Source organism: Garra rufa, chromosome 3, assembly GCF_049309525.1.
Source record: "Garra rufa chromosome 3, GarRuf1.0, whole genome shotgun sequence".
Taxonomy (NCBI): Eukaryota; Metazoa; Chordata; class Actinopteri; order Cypriniformes; family Cyprinidae; genus Garra; species Garra rufa.
Window position 1 is genome coordinate 37,809,848 of NC_133363.1, and position 24,085 is coordinate 37,833,932.

The window sequence follows — 24,085 nt, forward strand, 5'->3', positions numbered from 1 at the left end:
CCCTTCAACATTTCTCTCATTATCAGTTTATTTGCTTTAGTTTAGAAAATTGTAATAAAATATAACAAGAACTCAGATGACTTTAATAGAAAGGTATGTAGTGGATTACAATCGACCAAAAATCAGACTGTTAGTATGACAATATTTACAGAACTATCAATATTTTGTTTACTAATTACCAAGCAATGCTTCATTTTGTTCAGTCTGTGGTGTAAAAAGGTTGCATTAGCAATTAAAGAAAAAACACTTTTCAAACATTTTTCAGGTCAAAGTGTCTGAATAATTTTTGCTCCCAAATTGTTATCAGTTTTACTGGTAGTCCATTGTATGAAGATTTTTTGGATTTGATATGTCACAGTTTACTTTATTTTGCTATCCTCACTTACATAAAAGAATTATAGTGTCCTGCGACTAGTAAAAAATATCAAACATTTTATCTGGTGTCTAAATAATATTTGGTTTTGGTGTCTCCTGTCAAATGAATCAAAATGAATTACAGATCCATTTACCTTCGGCTCGCCTGCTTAAATAATGAGAAATTACCTCCCAATTTCTCTTATTACACCTATAAATGGTAAATAAAAGGCTCCTAATAAATTTCACAGTAAGGGACGGTTTTTATTGGAGAATGGGGGGAAAATGGGAGGAAAAAATGGGAAGAAAAGAAGCAGGAAAAAAGGGGGGTGAGGAGAAAAACACTGTACAGTAGAATTTGCGGGCAAAAGGTATTTATGATTCCCTTTGAAGTCCTTATTGAACAGGGTAAGCTGAATTTTAGCAGGCCGTGATAGTGGGGAGGGTAAATACTTAAACCCCTTTAGAGAATTTCATGCGCTGATATGCCACTTGCAGACTGTGCTTGTGTTTGTGAGTGTGGGTTTGTGTTTTCTACCTACAGGGAGAGAGAGAGAGTGGTCGCTGGCTTTGTACCTGCATACAGAAGCTTTTACAGATTCTTTGGGCAGACAGGGAGACCGGTGGGTTTGTGTGTGGGATTTTTATTTTTTTTTGGTGGTAGGGATGGAATGTTTAGGATGGAGTATTGTTGGTTATTTTTTTTTCAGTACACACACAGCTATACAGGTCCCAATAAGGCCAGTTATACACAGTCGGCTAAAAGATAAAAACACCACATGTTATTTACCACTAGCAACGCTTGAAAAACTCTATTGTCTGGTAAGTCCATTACTGGATTTATATAATATTTAGAGGCATAACTAATCACTGGTTTTACCACAGGTTGCAAGATTAAACGTTTGAGTCAAACGTTTGAGACATGATGTCTGATTGATCAATTACATGTTAAATTTGTGTGGTTCTTGGCCAGAATAAACTACAGACTAGGCCAAGCTTCATGTCTAAAAATTGTAGTTTTATAACAGTTTATACAAGATTCTTAGCCATTGATGACTAATTTTTGTTTTCCACATGCATATTTAATCATTTTTACATTTAAAACATGTATATTACTGTTCAAAAGTTAGAGGGTAGTAAGTCTCTTTTCTCTTTTCAAAAATACAAGTAAACAGTAATTTAATTTCATTATCAAAGGAATGTAATTAATTCCTTTGGCAAAGTTGAATTTTCAGTGTTGTTTTTATAAAGATCATTTTTTTTAAATTATCATTGTTGAAAACAGTTGTGCTTAATTTTTGTGCAGGAAAAGCGTTACATTTTTTCAAGATTCCTTGATGAATAGAAAATTCAAAAGAACATTCATTTTAAATAAAAATATTTGCAAACATTTTAGAATGTCTTAACTGTCACCTTTGATAAATTTAATGTTTTCTATCAAAATAATATTTATTTTTTTAAGACCAAAAAGCTTTGAACAGTGGTGTATCATAAAAAAACAGGGCTTTCCCTTCAGAAAAGAAATTTAATAAATGCAATTTTCATTAACATTATTATTATTATTATTATTATTATTATTAATTTATTTTTTTCATTTTTTATTGTCATTAGCAGGCCCACATGGATTCTGCTTGCACAGCACTTTGTAGAAATCTCCATAGATTTCAACAAGATTGAAATGACCATTGTTGCTAAAGTTCAACCATGTTTGTTTATTTAATAATTTGGCTAATTATTTTATGTTTTCAGCTACTAATAACAGTGTAGTATTCCATTTACCACATTAATACTATGTTTGGAATATTGCTTTCCACTCTATACCCCAAACTTTAGCGCACAAGATGTGAAAAAAAAGAAAGATCTGCAGAATCGGACTGGGTCTAGTTATTAGTATCGTCATGTGCATGTGCATGATTATGTGCAGACGGTTCAGTCTTGTTCTGCTGGTGTTGAGTGCAGCTCAGTGTGTGCAGGAGCAGACGCTCTCTGACAGCCGCTGAACTCTTTGAAGTCGAATTTTTATTTTTCTTCGAAAACCAATAAGTGCTTTATAATGCCTGATCTGTCTTATCTCCCGAAACCCTCCTCGCACTCTGGGTTTATTTAGCGCTTTGTTTATTTATTTATTTACTCTGCAGTTTTTCCGGCTCGCTCCTTGATCAGCGAGATAAGCGGCTGAAGAAAGAAAAATAAGATCTGGAATTACAGACCATGACTGATTAATCACTACTGGGGATATACAAACACCTATATACCTCATTAAATTTCACAGAGACGTACACAAAATGCAGTTTCCTGCCAGTCAGGTACATGCCGACCTTATTTACAGTAGTAGATATATGTCTTTGTGTGTCTAATGTGTCTGTCTTTTTTATCTCTATCCTTTCTTTTAATTCCTCAGAGTCACCAGGTTGGCTATCATGTCAGAGTTAAGCCACGGTTCAGAACAATGAGGGAAAGAATGGGAGATCCTGATGCCAAGCCACTGTAAAATTGTTGGATTCGCTTGAAAAATCGCGAAGAAAGAGATGAATTATAAAGAAGATATTGCAGATAATTCGAGAGGTTTTAGGAGAGGAGGGAAAGAAAGAAGCTGATATAAAAGGAGAGCGGGAGAAAAAGAGCTCAGAGCGTGTCTGTATGTGAAGACGTGTTACGCAGGAGTGCAGTCTGGTGGCTGATGCATACTCAGAAGTTGCAGTCTTTGTGTTTGTTTTTGTGTTTGTTTGTTTGTGTTTGGACAGAAGTTGAGAGCGAGGGATGACACTCTGGCTGAGATGAATAGACACAGATGTGTTTGATAGTAAACACTCTCTCCCTCTCCAAGGGGAAATGTTCCTGTAGAAATCTGTTATGATCCTCTCGCTTTCAACTCGCTTCCGTTTTCTGTCTCTCTCTCGCTCTCTGTCTGTTTCGTATGGTGCTGTGGAAAGTGGCAGATGATTTTGGGATTAGAAAGCAAATTCAGCATCTTACGCTGAAACAGAGCAGGCTTGACCACAAGAAAGTCAGATCACATGCTACTGGCGAGGACTCTTGAAATTGTAGCAGATTGGTCCCGATAACCCATATGAATGTTTCAGGTCCACTGATCGTTGAGCTGGAAGCAGCTGGATTTTTGGAACTCGTAAAAGGCTTGTCAAATACAAATTAATCTTGATTTTTGATCATATTGAGTAGTATTGGTTGAGTATAGTGAGACTTTACCTGTAAAACATTTGAGATTTAAGACATTTTGATTGCATCTACTCAAACCATGAGGTGTAACAGTTAAAGGATTAGTTCACTTCCAGAATAAAAAATCCCCCCCCCCCATGCCGTTCAAAGACATTTATGTCTTTATTTCTTCAGTTGCAAAAAAGTAGTTTTTTGTGAAAAAAAACATTTCAAAAATTTTCTCCATAGAGTGGATTTCAATGGTGGCCAGTGGTTTAAAGGTCCAAATTGTAGTTTCAATGCAGCTTCAAAGAGCTCTACATAGTCCCAGCCGAGGAATAAGGGTCTTATCTAGCAAAACAATCAGTCATTTTCTTAAAACAAAAATACATTTATTGCGCATCTACAACTTAACACATTACTCACATTGGAAAGGTCACACATAGATCTCACTCCATCTCATTTTCTCCTCCAACTTTAAAATCGTCCAACATCGTTTTTTTTTTTTACCTTTTTTGTAAAGGGCTTTTGACTTTCTTTGGATGTTAGCTTTGTAAACACTGAGTTGGTTCTTCTGCCTGCATTACGCGTGATCTTTCCAACATGATTATGTAATGTGTGGGGTCGAGCTAGTGCAAGATGAGCTTTTGTGGTTAAAAAGTAAAAAAAAATGTTTATTGTTTTAAGAAAATTACAGATTGTTTTGCTACATTATAGAGAAATATACTGGCATATTTTCCTAAAAAAAAAAATATTTTCTTTGCGACTGAAGAAAGAAAGACATGGATGACATGGGGTGAGTGAATTGTCAGGAAATTTTAATTCTGGAAGTAACCTTTTTGTTTAATGTCAAAAAATGTAATGGCATATTTAAGATAAATGTTCCATTAATCAGAGTTTATTTCATTATAATGCATGGTGTTAGTCATGTACTTCAGTGCATTGTGCTCTTTAAATGTGCAACGATATACCTTAAAAGGGAAATTAATTTGTCAATATATAGCTATAAAAACATGTGATTAAATAAAACTACAAGAATTCATTATAATGCATTTATTAAAACTCTTTGGAAAGAGATTGACGATTTATATTTATATCAATTTTCATACTGATATTACACTTTTGATTAGACATATCAAAACCGATGTCAAAATGTAACCCTCTGAACTGCACAAATACTTTGTATCATCATTTTAAATATTTAATATTTCTATATGTGACCCTGGACCACAAAACCGGTCATAAGGGTAAATTTTTCGACATTAAGATTTATACATCATCTGAAAGCTGAATAAATAAGCTTTCCATTAATGTAAGTTTTTTGTTAGGATAGGACAATATTTGGCAAAGATAAAACTATTGAAAAACTATTTGAAAATCTAAAATCTGAGGGGGCGAAAAAAAAAAAAGACATTGAGAAAATTGCCTTTAAAGTTGTCCAAGTGAAGTTCTTAGTAGAGATGCTCCGATCAGCATTTTTGGGGCCGATCACCGATTACCGATCACCAAGATCATGATCTGCCGATTGCCGATCACAGAATGGCAGGGGAATGGGAATCTTTGATCTATAATCTAGCAGAGTTTGCACCATTTGTGGAAATGAAACTAACTCTAAATTAACTATATTGAAAAAAAAAACCTCTAGAAATAGGCTACAGTCAAGATCTTGAAGAGCCACCAAGTTAGGGTTGGAGACGATAGTATCCTGTATCGACAATAGTTAGAGATATCGCCAGTTGCTGATGCCTTCCCTGCTGAAAAAAACAGCATATGCTGCTTAGGTATGTTTTGGTGCTGGGATGCTGGTTTAAGCTGGTTTATGCTGGTTAATGCTGGTCCTTTGCTGGTTTATGCTGGTCATGTTGCTGGTCAAGGACCAGCATTAACCAGCCAAAGAACCAGCATGAACCAGCAAAGGAAAGGACCAGCATAAACCAGCTTAAACCAGCATCCCAGCACCAAAACATACCTAAGCAGCATATGCTGTTTTTTTCACCAGGGTTTGACGATAACAAGACGATTATTAATATTATCCGTCAAAAAGGCGCCTAACTTTAGCGATGCAGTGCAGAGAGTCGGTTCTAGGATGCTTCAGAAACTTGTCGTGATATAAACACACGCATAGAGTGGCCACGTCGCCTTAACGCGCCGCATGGGGAAGAGATTTATTTATATTAAAGTGCACCTCGCACTAGACTAGGCTATGTTCTTTGATATTGTAAATGTTCTTTGCTTGTTATTTGTAGCTGCTTTTTAAGATGATGTAAGGATTATATTATCCAGCATTGCAGTCATTAGGGTAAAGGTAGTAAAATATGGTTTAGGCTGAATTAAATGTGATATATCAGAATCTTTCTGTATATAGGAAACATAAACATTCACCTCACCTCATCTATATGCGTTCATTAGAATTACGATGCGATAAAATGGCGCTAAACATACGCACGTGAATTACACGCGCACCGTTTCTCCTCATTCTATATGGACTGAACTACAACATGAACTGATGACAACAATCAGACATACAGCGGTAACATTATTGCAATATGACGGGTATAGAAAGATACATTCATTTACATTCAAGCACGCACATTCACCCCTCAGAATGAAACCGAAAGTATACTTCTCCGGCAAAACTACAGTCAGCGCTCTGTACACGCACAACTTAGTCACATGCCCAAGAACAAGACTACCCTTACAAAACTAATAAAGAATTTAGTACTCATGTTGCATGTTGCCACTGGTAAGCTCCGCTCTGCTGTTGTTTACCTAGGCGCCGTGCATGCACGTGTGAAAAAGTTGCGCGAGTAATTTACGTCAAGTGATCGGCTTTTTTGATCAGCGCTTTTGGGGTTCGCCGATCAAGCTATTTTTAGCCAATATCGGCCGATCGTGATCGGTTGCCGATCGATCGGAGCATCACTAGTTCTTAGTCAGTCTTGCTTACTCAAAAATTAAGTTTTGAAATATTAACAGTATATTTACAAAATATCTTCATGGAACATGATCTTTACTTAATATCCTAATAATTTTTTGGCATAAAATAAAAATTTATAACTTTAACCCATACAATGTATTTTTGGCTATTGCTAAAAATATTCCAGTGCTACATAAGACTGGTTTTGTGGTCAAGGGTCACATATTTTGAATATTGCTTATCTGTATTTGTCCTGAAAAAGCAATATCGGTCAATCTCTGCTTTACTGGCTTCATAGAACATGTTACAAATATAGCTAATTAGTTCACATTACTGTTTTTTATGCATTATGAACAGGTTTTATGCCTTCTGAGCAGGTTTTGTGTTTTTATGAGTAGGATTTGCTTGTACAGACTATAAATATTATTCTCTGCTCTTTCCTGTGGTGTGCTTAATGTGAATGTCTGTTTGTATCTGTCTACCCACTAATATTATACTTAGATGTCATAGCGAATGATTCCCGCACATATTTCTTAAGTCATTCTCGCTGGAGGTATTAAACTCCGATTTTGGAAAGAAAATTCTCTTATTTGTTACACTTACTCATATATAGTTAATGCACTGGAAAAATGTGTCCTGCTATACAAGAGCCCTCAGGCTTCCCAAAACCGCTGATGCATATTACTTCATTCACTTCACTGCTGATATTTTCAGCATTTAGATGACATATAAATTACACAACACGGTGTCTCCTATAACATCATAAATTGTAGTCGGTACAACTTGGGTTGGGTTTCGTTCTTTTAGTGGCAAGCCGACGTTAATCTTTTTCCCAAATGTCACTTTTCAGCCACCGTAGAAAAAAGACATATAATGAAAATGGCTTCAGGTCTATGTGATGGTAATCTCTGCCTAGAGTTCACATTCTTTAAGTGCTGAAAATGAATCTGTGCGGAGTGAGGAGAGAGTGAGGTTTTGGCCTCGCTCCCACTGCCAAAAGCTTTCACTGGCAGGAGAAACGTGGGTACAAGATGCTAATCTCTAATCTCCGATCAGCAGGCAGATCCAGAAGGAGATGGAGGTGGAGAGAGATGAGGCATATGTGTATACATATGTTTGTGTATGAGAGAGAGTGGAAGTGGGAATGAAGTCACAAGGAAAGTGATACATTCATAAGACAGAGTTTTGAGAACAGCAGAAGAGAAAGACATTGACGTTGTATTATTTGTTATAGCCAACCATAAAACATACATACCACCCTTTAAATATTTGGGGTAAGATTTAAAAGAAGTCTCTTATGCTTACCATGGCTGTATTTATTTGTTAAAAAATAAAGTTCTGTGTACCATTCTGAAATGACAATAAAAATAATTGTTAACAAAAAAATAAAGTTCTGTAATGAGAACTCTCAAAGAGTTTAGCATGGTAATATAAATGGCATTGATAATATATAATATTGTTGTATATCAGATTGAGTTAGAACATATTGACCTGCGCCATCTACAGTTTCATGACAGAACTTTGCATTAAAACCAGTAATGTTGTGAAATATTATTACAGTTTAAAATATCTGTTTTCTGTTTCTGTCATGACAACTCTGAAAAGTTTAGCATGGTAATGGATATGGCAATGTTAATGTATTTGGTCTTGGCGGAATAAATCTGCTGTGGCAGAGCAAGTACGAGACTTAGTACTGCCAGTACATCCACAACATGCTGCTGTGAGCATGTAGGAATAACTGCTGCTGAACATATAACGCATATGAAGTAACCCCCATATATAACACATTAAATCACCCTGTAGCAGAGCTATACAGGTGGAGCTGGAGGAGGTGGAGGGTTTCTGAAGTACTTCAACTGCTACAGCAAGCCCTAGCCAAGTATTTGAATGTTGAGCAGCAAGCTCATTGGCTGCTGATGTGAAAAGAATTTGATGATATAAAAGTAATTACATCATCATTCCTAATGCCTAATTACTAGGGATGTAACGGTATTGTAAATACCGTCGTACCGCAATAGCAAATTTTTTCGATACTACCGTGGTCGCATGACTCGATAAAACGATAGGTCTTCTGAGAAAGTGTTGCTTACATTAGGGGTGGGCGGTACACCGGTGTCATAGTCAGCACCGGTGTGACATTGCGCCACGAAATGGATTTTCTAATACCGTCAATACCGTAATAAATAGGGGTGTAACGATATTACAAACCGAACCGAAATATCGCGATACACCAACCACGATACGTATCGCGAAACTCTCGTGGCGTACCGCGGTACTCTCACTCCCCCTGCTGCCCATTGTTGAGGTTGACCTCACTTGTCTCTAACTAATTTAACCAATTTAAACACATCTTTATTTTATCACATTTGATTAAATTGTATTAGTAATGATGAGATTTTGTTCTAAATATTATATTTTAAAGTTAGTATTTTCCAAGTGCATGTCATGTCATGTCATGTGACTTGAGTGAGCGAGCACACTCGTTACTACTCAGGGCACGACATTAACGCTTGTCCGGGACAAGTGGATTTTGTGAAAGGGCAAGTGTGAAAGGGTATTTTACTTGCCCAACCGGACAAGTAACCTGATTAAAACATCAATTACAAACAATAACTAGCGCAGCAACGAAACTTTGGTGAGCATAATTCTGATTTTATTACTTAAGATGACTGAAAACGGACAGTATCAAGTATCAAGCTCGTGCAGGCTATCTGACTCACAGAAAATCAACACTAATAGGCTCAACAGTATACACAAAGAATCAAGCATGAACAAACATACTGCACCATTACGATTGCAAACGTGAGTGACATTGATTTTATACAACAGTAGTTCAATAAACTAGTAGTTAATATTAACTGACTTACATTTTAGACACATCATTAACCATTTTTGCAAACGAAAATAGTTCTAAGCAGCAGCAGAACCTCCGTGAATCTCCGAGCAACACAGCGGTGTTTCAGTACTGAATGATTTAGCATTTTTTTAATGAATCGAGTCAGTGAACGAACTGGTTGATTCCATCTATGGTTGAATCCGTGACTCCTTCATTAAGACAGTGACTACTGCCACCTATTGGTGGTTTGGTTTTATATTTAAAAAGGTATTGCATTTTTCCAATATTTTAGATTTGTTTTAAAAAAGTATAACATTAATCTTATTACATTATTTATGTATTTGCAATTTTACTGTGTAAATGCATTTCTTGGAACCTCTTATCTTCATTAAACAGTCTAAGTAAATACAGTTAAATGTCAATTTCATTGCAGGCCCGGTTTTTCCTGTGCAATGGAAAGATGGAGTTTGTTGATACTGCTTTAATTTGTGCAACCATACAGAGTCTAATTATTCTAATTTGATGTATTGATAAAATGTAATAATTTGATGTGAATGATGACACATACAGTAGTCAACATTCGAAGTGGATCAAAAAAGTTTATCAAAAGTTGTTCTAAGATAAGAACGGGTATTCTTTTTGGTTTCAGGACAAATTTGATGAAAGGTTTTGATCCACTTCGAATGTTGACTACTGTACAGTTAGTAAGGTTAGGAAAATAAAGTTAAAAAGTGACCTAGAAATCAATTTAAGGCAAATATCACAAATATTCAGATTAAAGTAAGACCTTATAGAGTAGTGATGAGACTGTTGCTTCAGAATGGATTAATTTACAGCAAAAAAGGCATTTTTTTGCCCCGGGCAAGTAAATTTTTCACTCGGACAAGTGAATGTCTAATTTTCACCAACTTACTCAGGTATCCTGACTGTACTAAAATGGGTTGGCAAAGTTAATAAAGAAAAAGTTTAGTTGTTCTTGTTAAGTGAATCTATTGTTCCTTAGCATTTCTGTTAAGAGGACATCAACCCTAACCCCACAGCAAACAGAAACCGAACCGAACCGAACCGAACCGTGGCTCCAAAACCGAGAACCGAACCGAATCGTGCCTTTGGTGTATCGTTACACCCCTAGTAATAAATTAATTATGTGCCTCGAACAGCTGCATTCAATAATAGCTAATTCTAAATAATAAGGCATTAAATTTTCTTCAAACGTTCATTTGTGGTCTGAATACCTGTCCTTATACTATATATCTTGTTGTAAATAAAAAAGTTAAACATATTCGTATCAGCTTTGCAGGTGGTAGGTAAAAGGGGAGTGGCCATTAAACGACTGGTGAAACACTGTGAAGAAAGGTCGGGCCTGTAGCCTATACCAGGGGCAGAGTGGCAATCGGGACGACCCGGACTTTTCCCGGCGGCCAGCCGAAGGATTTACACAGCAGATCACAAATTGAGCGGCGCGAGGCGAACGCGACCGGTCTGTTTACTTTTACTTTCGTTTTTGCGATAACGCACACTCTGTGTAAAGGGAGCATCACATCTTATAACGTTAATAGATATTTGTCAGTGAGTACAAGATTGCAGCAAATCCTCCAGTCTATGTTTGTAATCTCTCTTTACTTTTTACTCGTGATCATTCAAATCTAAAGGTCATTGTACACTGAGTCCGATTTTTTATTTTATTTTTCTCATATTCGCCATCCTTATCAAAATGCTTATTATGGATGCGAAAATGCAGAAAAACAAACACGATCCGTTTTTTTTTTTATGACGGACGAAAGTTTCAGAGGCAGTGTGTAAACTCGATTAACATAACCTGTATTTTTTTTTTACGTGCAAAAATCTCGGACGAAAATTTCGTACTCATGTGTGCAATGACATTAACTCCAGCAGCTCGTGTTGGGTGCAGGGTTGCCAAGTCTGCGTTTTTCCCCACAGAATTGGTCTACTTTTAAACTGCTGCCATGGGTTGATTTCCCCCAGTTATTTAAAGGTTTTAAATATTGCAGAAATTAAATTTCAATAAAAAAATAATTTTTGTTTTGTTGTACACTGTTAAGTAAGAGCTTTAGGTTTTTTGCAAAATAAATATGTTAAGAATGCATACTCTCCCAGGTCTCTTTTTGATAAGGATACCTACCATTTACTTATTATATTATAAAAATATTAACTTTATTCACATACTAAAGGGACAGGACAGGCTACTCCTCCCAAAATGTATCAAAAAAAGTAATACCGTGATATTATACCGTCACCGTTCAAAAGATGAAAAATACCGTGATATTAATTTTAGGTCATATCGCCCACCCCTAGCTTCCATTATGCGCGCGCATAATGGAAGCAACACTTTCTTTCTATCCAAACCGCTCTGTAGCTTGCGCTCCCATGGCATCTGCCGTTGCTAAGCAACCATGAACTGCGCTCTCCATAGGCGCGACATGTGAACGGCCCCTAATGCGGAAATGGCGGGTGCTGCTAGTAGCGGCAAAGGAAAAGAGATGGAAATGGTCGAACCTAAAGATGCCCAGAGATCCCAGCTTTTACCAGATAATACATGGTTTAATAATTTTTTGTTATTAAAATTGAAAAATTGAAGTTCCTGTTTCAAAGTTTACAGATATATGGCTAATTTGTATGCCATTGATATGTTCAGTGTTCATGTAAACTGTTTAATAAACACTTCTGGCACTTTTTTCGAGTCTCTTCATTAGTTTTGTTTTTCCTGTAAATGATTCAATAAATACCGTACCGTGTCATTCATACCGAGGTTTTTACCGTACCGTGAAGTTTTGATACAGTTACATCCCTACTAATTACTGTATATCAGATTGAGTTAGAACATATTGACCTGCGCCATCTACAGTTTCACGACAGAACTTTGCATTAAAACCAGTAATGTTATGAAATATTATTACAGTTTAAAATATCTGTTTTCTGTTTCTGTCACGACAACTCTGAAAAGTTTAGCATGGTAATGGATATGGCAATGTTAATGTATTTGGTCTTGGCGGAATAAATCTGCTACACTGCTGCTGCTATTGGTTATTGCTATAGTTGTAGATTATTGCTGCTGCTGCTGCAAGCAAGTGCAAAACTTGCTACTGCCAAAGCATATGGCGATACAGTGCTGTGAGTATTTAAGACTGCTGCTGCACAAATATCATAAAATAACCCGTAGCAGATCTATACAGGTGGAGCTGGGGAAGGTGGAGGGTTTCAGAGGAACTCTGAAAGCGTGCTGCGAATTGCCCAAGTAAATGGTACCAGCCATTTAAATTTGTTTTCATGGCAGAACTAGGTATTTTAATATATTTCAAAATATGTTACGGAATGGAGAAGCTGAATTTGCAGCAGCAATTACTCCAGTCTTTAGAAATCATTAATTGTTTTTACTTTTTTTATTACATTTTTCATGTTTTTTAAAAGAAGTCTTTTATGCTCCTCAACGTTCCATTTATTTGATCAAAAATACAGAAAAAAGTAATATTCTGAAATATTATTACAATTTAAAATAATCATTTTCTATTTTAATAGACCTTAAAATATAATTTATTTTTGTGAGGCAAAGCTGAACTTTCCTCAGCCATTACTTCAGTCTTCAGTGTCACCGATCCTTCAGAAATCATTCTAATATGCTAATTTATTATCTAATGTTGAAAACAGTTGTGCTGCTTAATTTGTTTTGGAAGCTCTGATACTTTTTTCAGGATTCTTTGATTTAGAAAAGTTCAAAAGATCAAGCAATTATTCAAAATAGAAATATTTTCTAGCAATATTTAATATCACTTTATATCAATTTAACACATCCTTGTTGAATAAAAGTATTGATTTTTTTTAAAAGAAAAATAGAGGGAATAAAATTACTGAGCCCAAACTTTGAACGGTAGTGTATATTGTTACAAAAGATTTACATTTTAAACAAATGCTGTTCTTTTTAACATTTTATTCATCAAAGAATCCTGAAAAAAGTCTCACAGCTTCTAAAAAAGTACTAAGCAGCACAACTCTTTCCAACATTGATAATAAATCAGCATATTAGAATGATTTCTGAAGGATCATGTGACAATGAAGAATAGTGTAATGATGCTGAAAATTCAGCTTTCCATCACATAAAATAAATTCTGTTTTAAAGTATACTAAAATAGAAACCACTATTTTAAATTGCAATAAATTTGCAACATTACTGTTTTTTTCTGTATTTCTAATTACATAAACGCGGCCTTGGTGAGCAGAAAAGACTTCTTTAAACAACATTAAAAATCATACAAATCTCAAACTTTTGATAATTTATGCAAAAATGCTTAATTATTAATAATTTAGTAATGTTGCCGTTATGATATAGTAATTGTGTGTGTGTGTGTTTGTGTGTGTAAGGCAAAGAATATCATAGTACTTTGTCTTAAAACAGTTTTACAAAATACATTTACTTGATTTATTAGTGGAGCCTTTTTTTTTAACTCATATTGTTTGTGTTCGCTGGATGTAGTTGAAATCTTTTGGGTGGAATTGCTTTGCACTCCTATGAGATTTTTGGGGCTCATATTGTGTACAGCAAGAGTGGTAGAATCATTAAACTCTTAATCTATAGATATATTAGGGGTTTTGGTTTGCAGTTGCCTTTTTAAAACTTTCCCACCTAAAAGAGACAGAGAGAGAGACAAACCATGGCAGATAAAGAAAGAGAATCACAAAGCTTTTAGCCTTTGCCTCATTAGCTCAAGCAAAAAGCATATGTCCAGTTGCCTCTGGCTAGAGGAGCCACAATCCCCAGCACAAAAGCCTGCGGCCCACAGAGCTGCCCTACAATGCCTTCAAACGCTGTCACTTGTTGCGTTGTGCTCTTCAGCAGCTGGGTTTCTATTATCAGTCCCCTCCTCTGTCCTCGGACACATTGCTGTGATGTTGTGAACACATTTTTCTAATGTTTTACACTTCATATAATCCATTCTCTCAGCGTGCTGGCTCTGAGGGGAGAGGTAATTGATGAGCCTCAGAGAGATCAGAGGGTCAATGTGGCTGAAAGGCCAAGCTCTCAATCACACACACACACACACACACACACACACACACACACACACACACATAGATAAAGACATGCATTTGTGTATATATCGTCTGTGCTCTACACATTTAACATGGCATGTGTGTTTCAGTCATCCATAGTACTCTGCTGTTGTTGTACTCTTACAGTGCTTCAGCACATCAACTGGGGTGAGGACAATCTGTGCTGGATATAACAGAACTCCCCCCAAAAATATGTCCCACCAACTACAGATTGTAAGATACAGTCAAACCAAAATTTATTCCGACACCTTTAACATTTCTCACATTATCACAGTTTATTCGCTATAGTTTGGAAAGTGATAATAAAATATGACAAGAAATCAGAGTTAAACTGTGTCAGAACAAATTCATCTTCATAATGTCAGATAACTTTGACAGAAAGGTATGTAATGGATTACAGTCAACCACAAATTTAGTCAACTGTTATTATGACAATATTTACACAACTGTCAATACTTTGACCAATTACCAAGCAATGCTTAATTTTGTTCAGTCTGTGGTGTAAAAAGGTAACATTAGGAGTTAAAGAAAACACTTAAGCAAAACAGGTCAAAGCATCCAAACGATTCCACAGCAAAACAAACAGTGTTCCAACCAATCACCGTCAGGGGGTTGGTGTTGTGAACTTTCGTACTGGTGCAGGGATGTGAGCGAGGCAGAGCGAAAGTCCACAACACCAACCCCCTGACGGTGATTGGTTGGAACACTGTTTGTTTTGCTGTGGAATCGTTGGTAGCACCAATTGTTTTTTTGGCATATCTCGGACTCTAGGCTGACCACAGAGACGCGGGTTTTTTACAGACAATTTATGGGGCAGGCAGCGAGCGGATCGTGAAGAAAGGTCAGCTGAAAGTGACACTTTATGTTTCAGGCTTGAAATCGCTGATACAACCTTTAAAGTAATAGTTATCCCAAAATGAAAATTCTGTCCTTGTTTATTTACCCTCATGTTGTTCCAAACCCGCAAGACATTTCGTACATCTTTGGAACACAAATTAAGATATTTCTGATGAAATCTGTGAGTTTTCTGACCCTGCGTAGACAGTGACGCAACTACCACATTGAAGGCCCAGAAAGATAGTAAGGACATTGTTAAAATAGTCCATGTGACAACAGTGGTTAAACCCTCATTTTATGAAGTTACGAGACTACTTTTTATGCACAAAGAAAACAATAATAAATATAGCTGCAAGCAGCAATTACAACGGTTCAAGCACTTTAAGGCATTTAAGCACATATGAAAAAAGACATTATATAGCAAGCCTTTTTTTGCAAATAAAAGTAATATATTTGTTATAGCACCAGCTGTGGTCCAATCTCTTCAAAACTTTGCATGCTTATTTAGAATCACCTGTCGCATTTGCTCACCAGGTTTCGTGAAGTTTTGAGTTTACCTTTAGGCTTTATAGCATTTTGGCCAAATTCAGACAGGCCCCTTTTCTAAACGACCCCGTTATCGTTTCCTCAAAGGGTAAATGCCAACATTTTTTTGAAAATCATTGACCTAGAGCAGGGGTGCCCAACCTGCAGTATAATTCTCTGGACTCTCTCGGTCAGGGATGCCCAACGCTGTTCCTGGAGATCTACCTTCCTGCAGAGTTCAGTTTTAACCCTGATCAAACACACCTGTCTGTAATTATCAAGTGCTCCTTCAGATCCTAATTAGTTGGTTCAGTTGAGTTTGATCAAGATTGGAGCTGAATTCTGCAGGAAGGTAGATCTCCAGGAACAGCGTTGGGCATCCCTGACCGAGAGAGTCCAGAGAATTATACTGCAGTGTTTTTTCCAGATTGAGCGAAAAACCTAGGACTAGTTCACAGAAGTAGGTTTTTCACATCTTCTCAATCATTTAACAATTGATTTGATTGACAGCAGTGGTTCTAGAGGCAAAATTGTACAGAATGAGGAGTTCTGTCATATGTATGTATATGTGTAAATATCAGTGCGTCGTACAATTGTTTACGCCCCTGGAAAAATGCATTATGGCCCCACCCAGTGGCAGATTTCTTTCAAATTTCTCTCAGACCTCTGTGGCCACAAGTTGAACAGGCCCACCAAGTTTCTTTCCAATCGGCCTCCGTTAACCTTGTCTAACAGGTGCTCAAACTTCGTCTGCCAATGGCGGCCATGTTTTTGAGATACGCAACTGTCCTTGAAGACACTTGTGGCACTTTGGACCAAGACCGTGCACACCAATGTTCTTGTTGATGGGACAAATGGTTGCACAGTTATAGCCATTTTAATGTCTTTTTTATAGTCCCACCTATAGCGCCACCAAATGGCCAAGCTCCGCTATTTTTTTCCTTGTGACCTCAGATTGAGGTTTGGCATAAGTGTTCTAAGTTTGGCAGAGATATCTCATTTCGTTCAGGAGTTATAGGCATTTTACTAAAAGTGGACCTGCCCCTTTTGGATGTTTTGGCACCCCTTTGCAACAGTGAGTCAAAAGTTCAACTTATTTTTGAGAATTATTGATATTCTCTGTCTAGAGATTGTTTTTGCACTGGTTTGGTTCCCGATTGGGAAAAACTTATAGGACTAGTTTTCAAAAGTAGTTTCAGCGCTATGCTCTTAAAACCCTAATGGCTTTATTCAACAATTCTTCTAATGTCCAACTTATCTCTCCATCAAACAGAAGAACATACTGTGAGACATGTACTATTGTCACACTGCCTTTTTTTGTATGCTTTACAAATTGATCAAATACAGTCTAGCTGTTTAGTGTGTGTGTTTTGTCAAACGTAGGCTTTTTAAAGAATGCTCACTGGCTGTTAAGCATATTAAATTCTTATGTCATACATTATCTTAGTTTCTCCTGTTTGACACTAGCTGTTCAGGTTTATGTTGCTGTTTTGGATGGCCTTTCTGCCATTGGTTGGCTGGTGTACCTGTCACATAGTCCTGGTGAGTGTGCGTGCATGTTTATTCTTCTCCTCTGTTAGTGTGGGGTAACCCGAAGTGTGTTTCCTTGTACAAATACACACAGTCGCCTCTGTTAGTCACTTGCCCTCTGTCTCACCCTCTTCACTGTGGTCCTGAACCCAGGAGCACTGCACAACATCACCTAGCTGACGACAGCTACCGTCATTTAAGGGTAAACAAGCACACGCACAGATAAGGTGCACATATATAGGGTGGTAAACGTAAGTTGGTTGTGAAAATCTCTCTCATCAACCCACCTTGTAAACACAAAACACATAGTTTTTTTTCTTTCTCTCTCACACACACAACCATCATGAGTCACTGTTGTTGTGTCATCTATGTTTAGTCTGATGTGATTCAGCTGACCTCGTGACCCCATAGTCAGAGTTAGTCTTGGCAGACTCTTTCACCCGACGCTTTCTGAGACAGGATGACTCTAACAGGTAACGACCGCTGACAGGTAATGCTTCAGCGAGAGACAGAAGTGCTGTCTCACGGATGAACGAGGGATGAAAAGAAATAAAGAAAAAGAGATTGCTGTGAAACAGGTGAGGTGAGCCAACGCTCAGAGCACTTTTTGCGTACGCTTCCTCGCCTGTCAATCATTTTAGATACTGCTACTGTAGAGGAAGACAGCGAGAGAGGGAAAGTTTGGCGTCTTGAATCTTTTAAAAAGAAATGAGAATACAGATAACTTTTTCAAATATATTTCAAAATATAATGTTTAATTGTTTATGTATTGTACCATTCAAAATTGTAATGTCAGTTTTTTTTTTTTTAAATAAATTGCTACTTTTTCAGCAAGGATGAATTAAATTGATCGAAAGTGACAGTACAAAGACCAAATAAATGCTGTTCTTTTACACTTTTAATGCATAAAAATACTGCGATTATCACTGTTTTCACAGAAATATTAAGCAACACAACAGTTTTTTATCATTAATAATATAACACGTTTCTTAAACATATTAGAATGATTTCGATGAATCATGATGATGGAAACTAGAGTAATGGCTGCTGAAAATTCAGCTTTGTCATTACAGAAATAAATTACATTTTGATATATAGTAAAATAGAAATTAGTCAGTTTAAATTGTTGTAATATTTCACTATTACGGTTTTTACTGAATTTTTGATCAAATACACTAGCAGTCAAAAGTTTTTAAACAGTAAGATTTTTAATGTTTTTTTTTTTTTTTTTTTTAAAGAAGTCTCTTCTGCTCACCAAACCTGAATTTGTTTAATTCACAGCAAAAACAGTAAAATTTTAAATATTTTTTTTAAAACAAAATTTTAATATTTTTTAATATTTTTAATATTTTAAAATGTAATTAATTTCTGTGATCAAAGCTAAATTTTGAGCATCATTACTCTAGTCTTCAGTGTCACATGATCTATCAGAAATCATTCTGATAAGCTGATTTGCTGTTGAAGAAACATTTATTATTTTTAATATTTAAATATTGAATATAATAGAAAGATTCAAAGATAAATTACAGAAATTAATACTTTTATTTAGCAAGGGTGCTTTAGAAAACAGTTCAGATATTTCAAAATTGTACTGTTTTTGCTATTCTTTGATCAAATGAATACAGGCTTGGTGAGCAGAAGAGCCTTCTTTAAAAAACATTAAAAATCTTACTGTTCAAAGACTTTTGACTGGTAGTGTAAATGCAGCTTTGGTAAGCATGAAAGACTTAAAAAAAAAAAATCTTACCTGCCACAAACTTTTGAATGGTGATGAATATTTAAAATGTTTTATATATGTTGTTTTTGTATTAAAAAATTGATGTACACAGAAACATCATTGCAAAGCAAATATAATTTTGTCCTGCTGTTTTTGATTCTGGCTTAATAAATCAGTGTTTGTAAAATGAAGAGTCCTGGAGCATAAGTATAGAATAGATTTGACCTCTGACATGAAGGGAATGAATGTATATTGATTTGTTTAAGCACTGGCTAAGAGCTTCTCCACAGGATTGGTTGTAAAGTTTGATTCCTTTATTTCCTTTATTTCAAGATAAGAGCAGTTGTTTCTTTATTAAGGACACTCGGGAATCCTTTAAGAAGAAGAATTGCTTTGCAACCCAAATGTGGTTTTATGCTGCCAGTTATAAATGTATTACTTAAACAATATTTACTCATGAATATGGTTATGTATTACTAATTTATGATTGTATGGGATGCAATTCTGCATATTCAAACTTCACCTGTTGGTAGGTTATGAGACATTCCATGGCTAACAGTGTGTCAAAGGGATGTTAAAGCATGACAGTCTTTATGCAGTATAATTTGAATTTCTTTTAAAAGTTTAGTAGCAAATTATAATGCTTTTGCTCATCGTAACGTTATCACTTACAGTAGTTGTGTTTTCTGTATATAAAGTACACAACTATTCAAAAGTTTAGGTTGGTAAGATGTAAAATGTTTTTGAAAGACGTTTTTTACATTTACCAATGCTGCATTTTCAACGCAGTAAAACATTAATGTTGAGACATGCTATTTCAGTTCAAATTAACTTTTTTATTTTTATATATGTGAGCCTGGACCACAAAACCAGTCATAAGGGTCAATTTTTTGAATTTGACACTTCTGAAAGCTGAATAAATAAGTTCCATTGATGTTTGGTTTGTTAGATTTTCAACTATTTGAAAATCTGTAATCTGAGGGTGCAGAAAAATCGGAATATTGAGAAAATCGCATAAGTTGTCCAAATGAAGTTCTTAGCGATGCATATTACTAATTAAAAATTAAGTTTTGATATATTTATGGTAGGAAATGTACAAAATATCTTCACGAAACATGATCTTTACTTAATATCCTAATGAATTTTGGCATAAAAAATGTAAATGTATTTTTGGCTATTTCTGCAAACATACCTGTGCTACTTAAGACTGGATTTGTGGTCCAGGGTCACATATTTGAATTTTCAGCAGTAATTTCTCCAGTCTTAAGTGTCAAATTATCCTTCATTGAAGTCATTTTAATATGTCGAATTCGGTGTTCAAGAAACATTCTCATTAATATTAATGTTGAAAACAGTTGTACTGCAAATTTTTGTGGAAACCATCTTTTTCAGGATTCTTTAGGCCCATAGGCCTACTTCTGACGTTAAAGAATAAGGTGGATAGTATTATGTTATAACTGACTGACCGGAACTGATTTGGTGTAATTTGTAGTTTGAAGTTATACACAGACTGTGTTATTTGTTTCCAGACTCAGTTGCTGTTGGCTGTGGTGGAGGACGAGAACACTGCACAGGAGAACAGAAGAGAGATGGCAGACATTTTACTAAACGCCCTGACGGACAGACAGCAGCACAGACAGACGTGGAGGGACAGGTATGTGCTCGTGTGCTAAACTCTTGTGTTTAATGTCACATCTTCTGTGAATTGTATAGAAGAAAGGATTTTTTTTTTTTTGTTAGCAGGAGGACAATCCTTCAGGCCGAGAGAGTTCACACAAACACACGCATACACATGTGCTGATAGCCCATTGACTTCCTTCCTCTGAGATAAGGGCGACTGAGAGACATAGCCCATTTGTTCCGATAACACAGTGAACCAGCCGTACACGCACAGATGCGCATACCAACACACTAGCACACACTCCTCCTTTCTCTTGCTTTATTATTTCCCATCAGACTACTGTGTGTGCGTATATGTGTGTGGTAATCTGTCTTCATTCAGATCAGACCATTAGTCACAATGGCCTGAAATAACTGAATTCCCATCCCTTCTTGCATCTTAACATTAACCAAAATAAGGACTCCTCCCTGTCTTCTTGTTTCTGTAAAGTGGCCCCTTTAGGGTCGTCCCCTCACTTTGACCCCAGAGTGACGCCCAGGGCTGCTGGTACCTGTAAACAGTGCTGATGTTTTGCTAAAAGTGCATTCTTAAATCAGATGATGAAAACTACGAACCAGACCGTGATTCATTTGTCAGGTGGCGTCAAGGACACAAACACACACACTTTTAGCCCTGGGTGGTATGGTGTAGTAATTTGGTATGTTTCTTAATTAGCTGCTGTTAATAACTGATCTATTTTGTCCAACATAGTTTTATAGAAAATGACAAAAAAAATATGAATGTTGCCATATGACTGTCTGTACCACAATGAAAAATTGGAAATTGTCTTTTTTTCTTCCCTCACACTGTTGACAGTGGCCGATATGGAAGCTTGTTTCAGCCACTAAATAATAATAAAAAAAAGTTATTGCGGCTTTTTATCTCAGAATTGTGAAATAAGAACTCGCAATTGTAAGTTATAAAGTCAGAATTGCAAGATGTATACTTGCAATTCTGAGAAATGAATTTACAATTCTGACTTTTGTTCTCAGAATTGGAAAGGAAAGGAAAGGAAAGGAGGTGAAGTGAGGCTGCCCCCTTTTTTTTTTTTTTTTTTTTAATAGGAAAGGAAAGGAAATTGCGAGTTATAATGTCAGAAATGGGAGAAAAAAAGTCACAGTTCTGACTTTTTTTCTCAGAATTGCATGATACAAACACAATTGCAAGACATAAAGTCAGAATTGCGGGATATAAACTTGCTGTTCTGAGAAATGAATTTTTTATTGCAAATGCGCAGTTGTGAGTTTATATCATGCAATTCTGACTTTTTTCCTCGCAATTCTGACCTTTTTTCAGAATTGTGAGATATAAATTTTGAGAGGAAAAAGACTTCTCACAATTGTGTGTAATAAAGTCAAAATTGTGAGATATAAACTCGCAATTCTAAGAAAAGTGTCACAACTGATATATAAACTTGCATTTCTGAGAAAAAAAGTCAAAATTGTTTATCATGCAATTCTGACTTTATTTCACAGTATAGCAAATTTATTTCTCAAAGTTGTGAGTTTGTCTCGCAATTTTGACTTTATAACTTGACTTTTTATCACAATTATAAGAGAAAAGTCATAATTGAGAGTAACAAATCAGAATTGTAAAAAAAAACCTTGCAATTACATTTTTAATTCCGTGGCTCAAAAGGGCTTCCACAGGCCAATATTGTATTTACTATGATAAAAAATGCATTTGCTATATCCAAATGACAACAGTGAAAATATTCAGAACGATGTTTTTATGGTTTTAAAAAACAATTTAGGTGATCCCATATAGTTTACTAAATTTTAGTTTGTAGGAGTTCCAAGTAATTTAATATTTATAAAAAAGAAGGTAAGTTTTTTTTTTTTTTTTGTTTAAGAAAAAAAATGTTTTTGGACCATTTTCCATTGTGTTGCAGATTGCCAGTAATAATAATAATAATAATAAAATATATATATATATATATATATGGTATTGTTCAAAAGTTTGGGGTCAGTAAGAATATCTATGTATTTATTTATGAACGCATATATAAAGGGGTGTTTCTTGAGCATTTTCTTGTTTTTTTTCATTACTCCTGAAGACTGGAGTAATGGCTGCTGAAAATTCAGCTTTGTCATGACAAGAATAATTTACATTTTAATATACAGTCAAACCAAAAATGATTCAGATGCCATATAATTTTTTTTGTTTTTTTTTTTACTAGTGGGTGGAGGACACTACAGTTAATTTATGTAAGTAAGGATAGCAAAATAAATTAACTGTGACATATTATACCCAAAAATTCTTCATACATTGGACTACCAGTAAAATTGATAAAAATTTGGGACCAAAAAAAAAATTATTCAGACAATTTGACTTTACCATGTTTTGCTTAAGTGGTTTTTCTTTAATTGCTAATGCGAACTTTTTACACCACAGACTAACCAAAATTAAGCATTGCTTGGTAATTGGTCACCAAAGTATTTATAGTTGTGTTTTAATAGTACTATTAACAAAGTATTAATAGTAGTTCTGAATTTTTGGTTTATTGTTATCCATTACATACCTTTCTATCAAAGTTATCTGACATTATCAAGATGAATTTGAATAAAAAGTGTAATATTTCACAATATATTTTTCAAAAAATTCAATATATATATTTTATTATTTTATTTATTATTATTATTATTTTTTTTCAAATAAATGCAGCTTTGGTGAGCATAAAACCCTACTGATCCCAAACGTTTCAACAGTACAGTTACAATTTCTTTTTATTAAAAAAACATAAAATAAAATGTGGAAAAATATTTTACCGTTAGAACTACATCTTAGTTTCATCTCACCGCTGAAGAAACCGAGTGGTTACACACATACTAACCTGTACAACACATTTGCACACTCGGTCACAGCCACGGAAGTTTATTTCATCAGACGAAGCTCTGTGATTAGATAAAGCTACCCTCAGTCCTCTGTGTGCACACACTGCAATGTGTTTGAACTCATCTCTTTCCACTATCACTTCCTGCCCCCCTTTTGGAGCGAGATAATGTCACTCTTCGAAACATCAGGCACAGGTCTGTAAAGTAGCTGTCAACAAATCGCATTTAGGGAGGGGAGGCAGATAGCTCAGGCTAAGGTTAAGACACGCTGTTAAGACAAAAATGAACTCATAGCTGATAATATCTCCTCCGTGACGAGCTGATAAAGTAAATGTGGTACACCGCGCTCCGCTCACCTGAACACGGTGATGTATTAATACCATTATCGGGACAGACTGTTATAACAACTATCAAGGCTCACAGTGCCGAACACAAACATCCATTTCTGACCACTCTTCTTGAAAAGAAACTTCTTGGAGCAGCTTGCTAAATCATGTCGCTTATTTTGCCGTGAAAGGCTGCGATTGTTTTATTAATTTAGTATGCAGCAGGCCCGCTTCTCACATTATGCCTTTCTTTTGTCTCTGTGTCTGTGTTTTGAGTGGTAAAAACCGGGTGATGGATGGTTGGTGCTACAGGCTCATAAACATAA

General features: G+C 35.7%; 1 protein-coding gene across 1 annotated transcript in view; it reads left to right on the forward strand.

Moving 5' to 3' along the window:
- fto (FTO alpha-ketoglutarate dependent dioxygenase) overlaps positions 1–24,085 on the forward strand; it is a 226,293-nt gene that overhangs the window by 115,088 nt on the left and 87,120 nt on the right. The window contains exon 8 of the mRNA XM_073836064.1: positions 20,469–20,593. Within this exon, the coding sequence (XP_073692165.1) occupies positions 20,469–20,593 (125 nt within the window). The remainder of the gene's footprint in view (positions 1–20,468; positions 20,594–24,085) is intronic.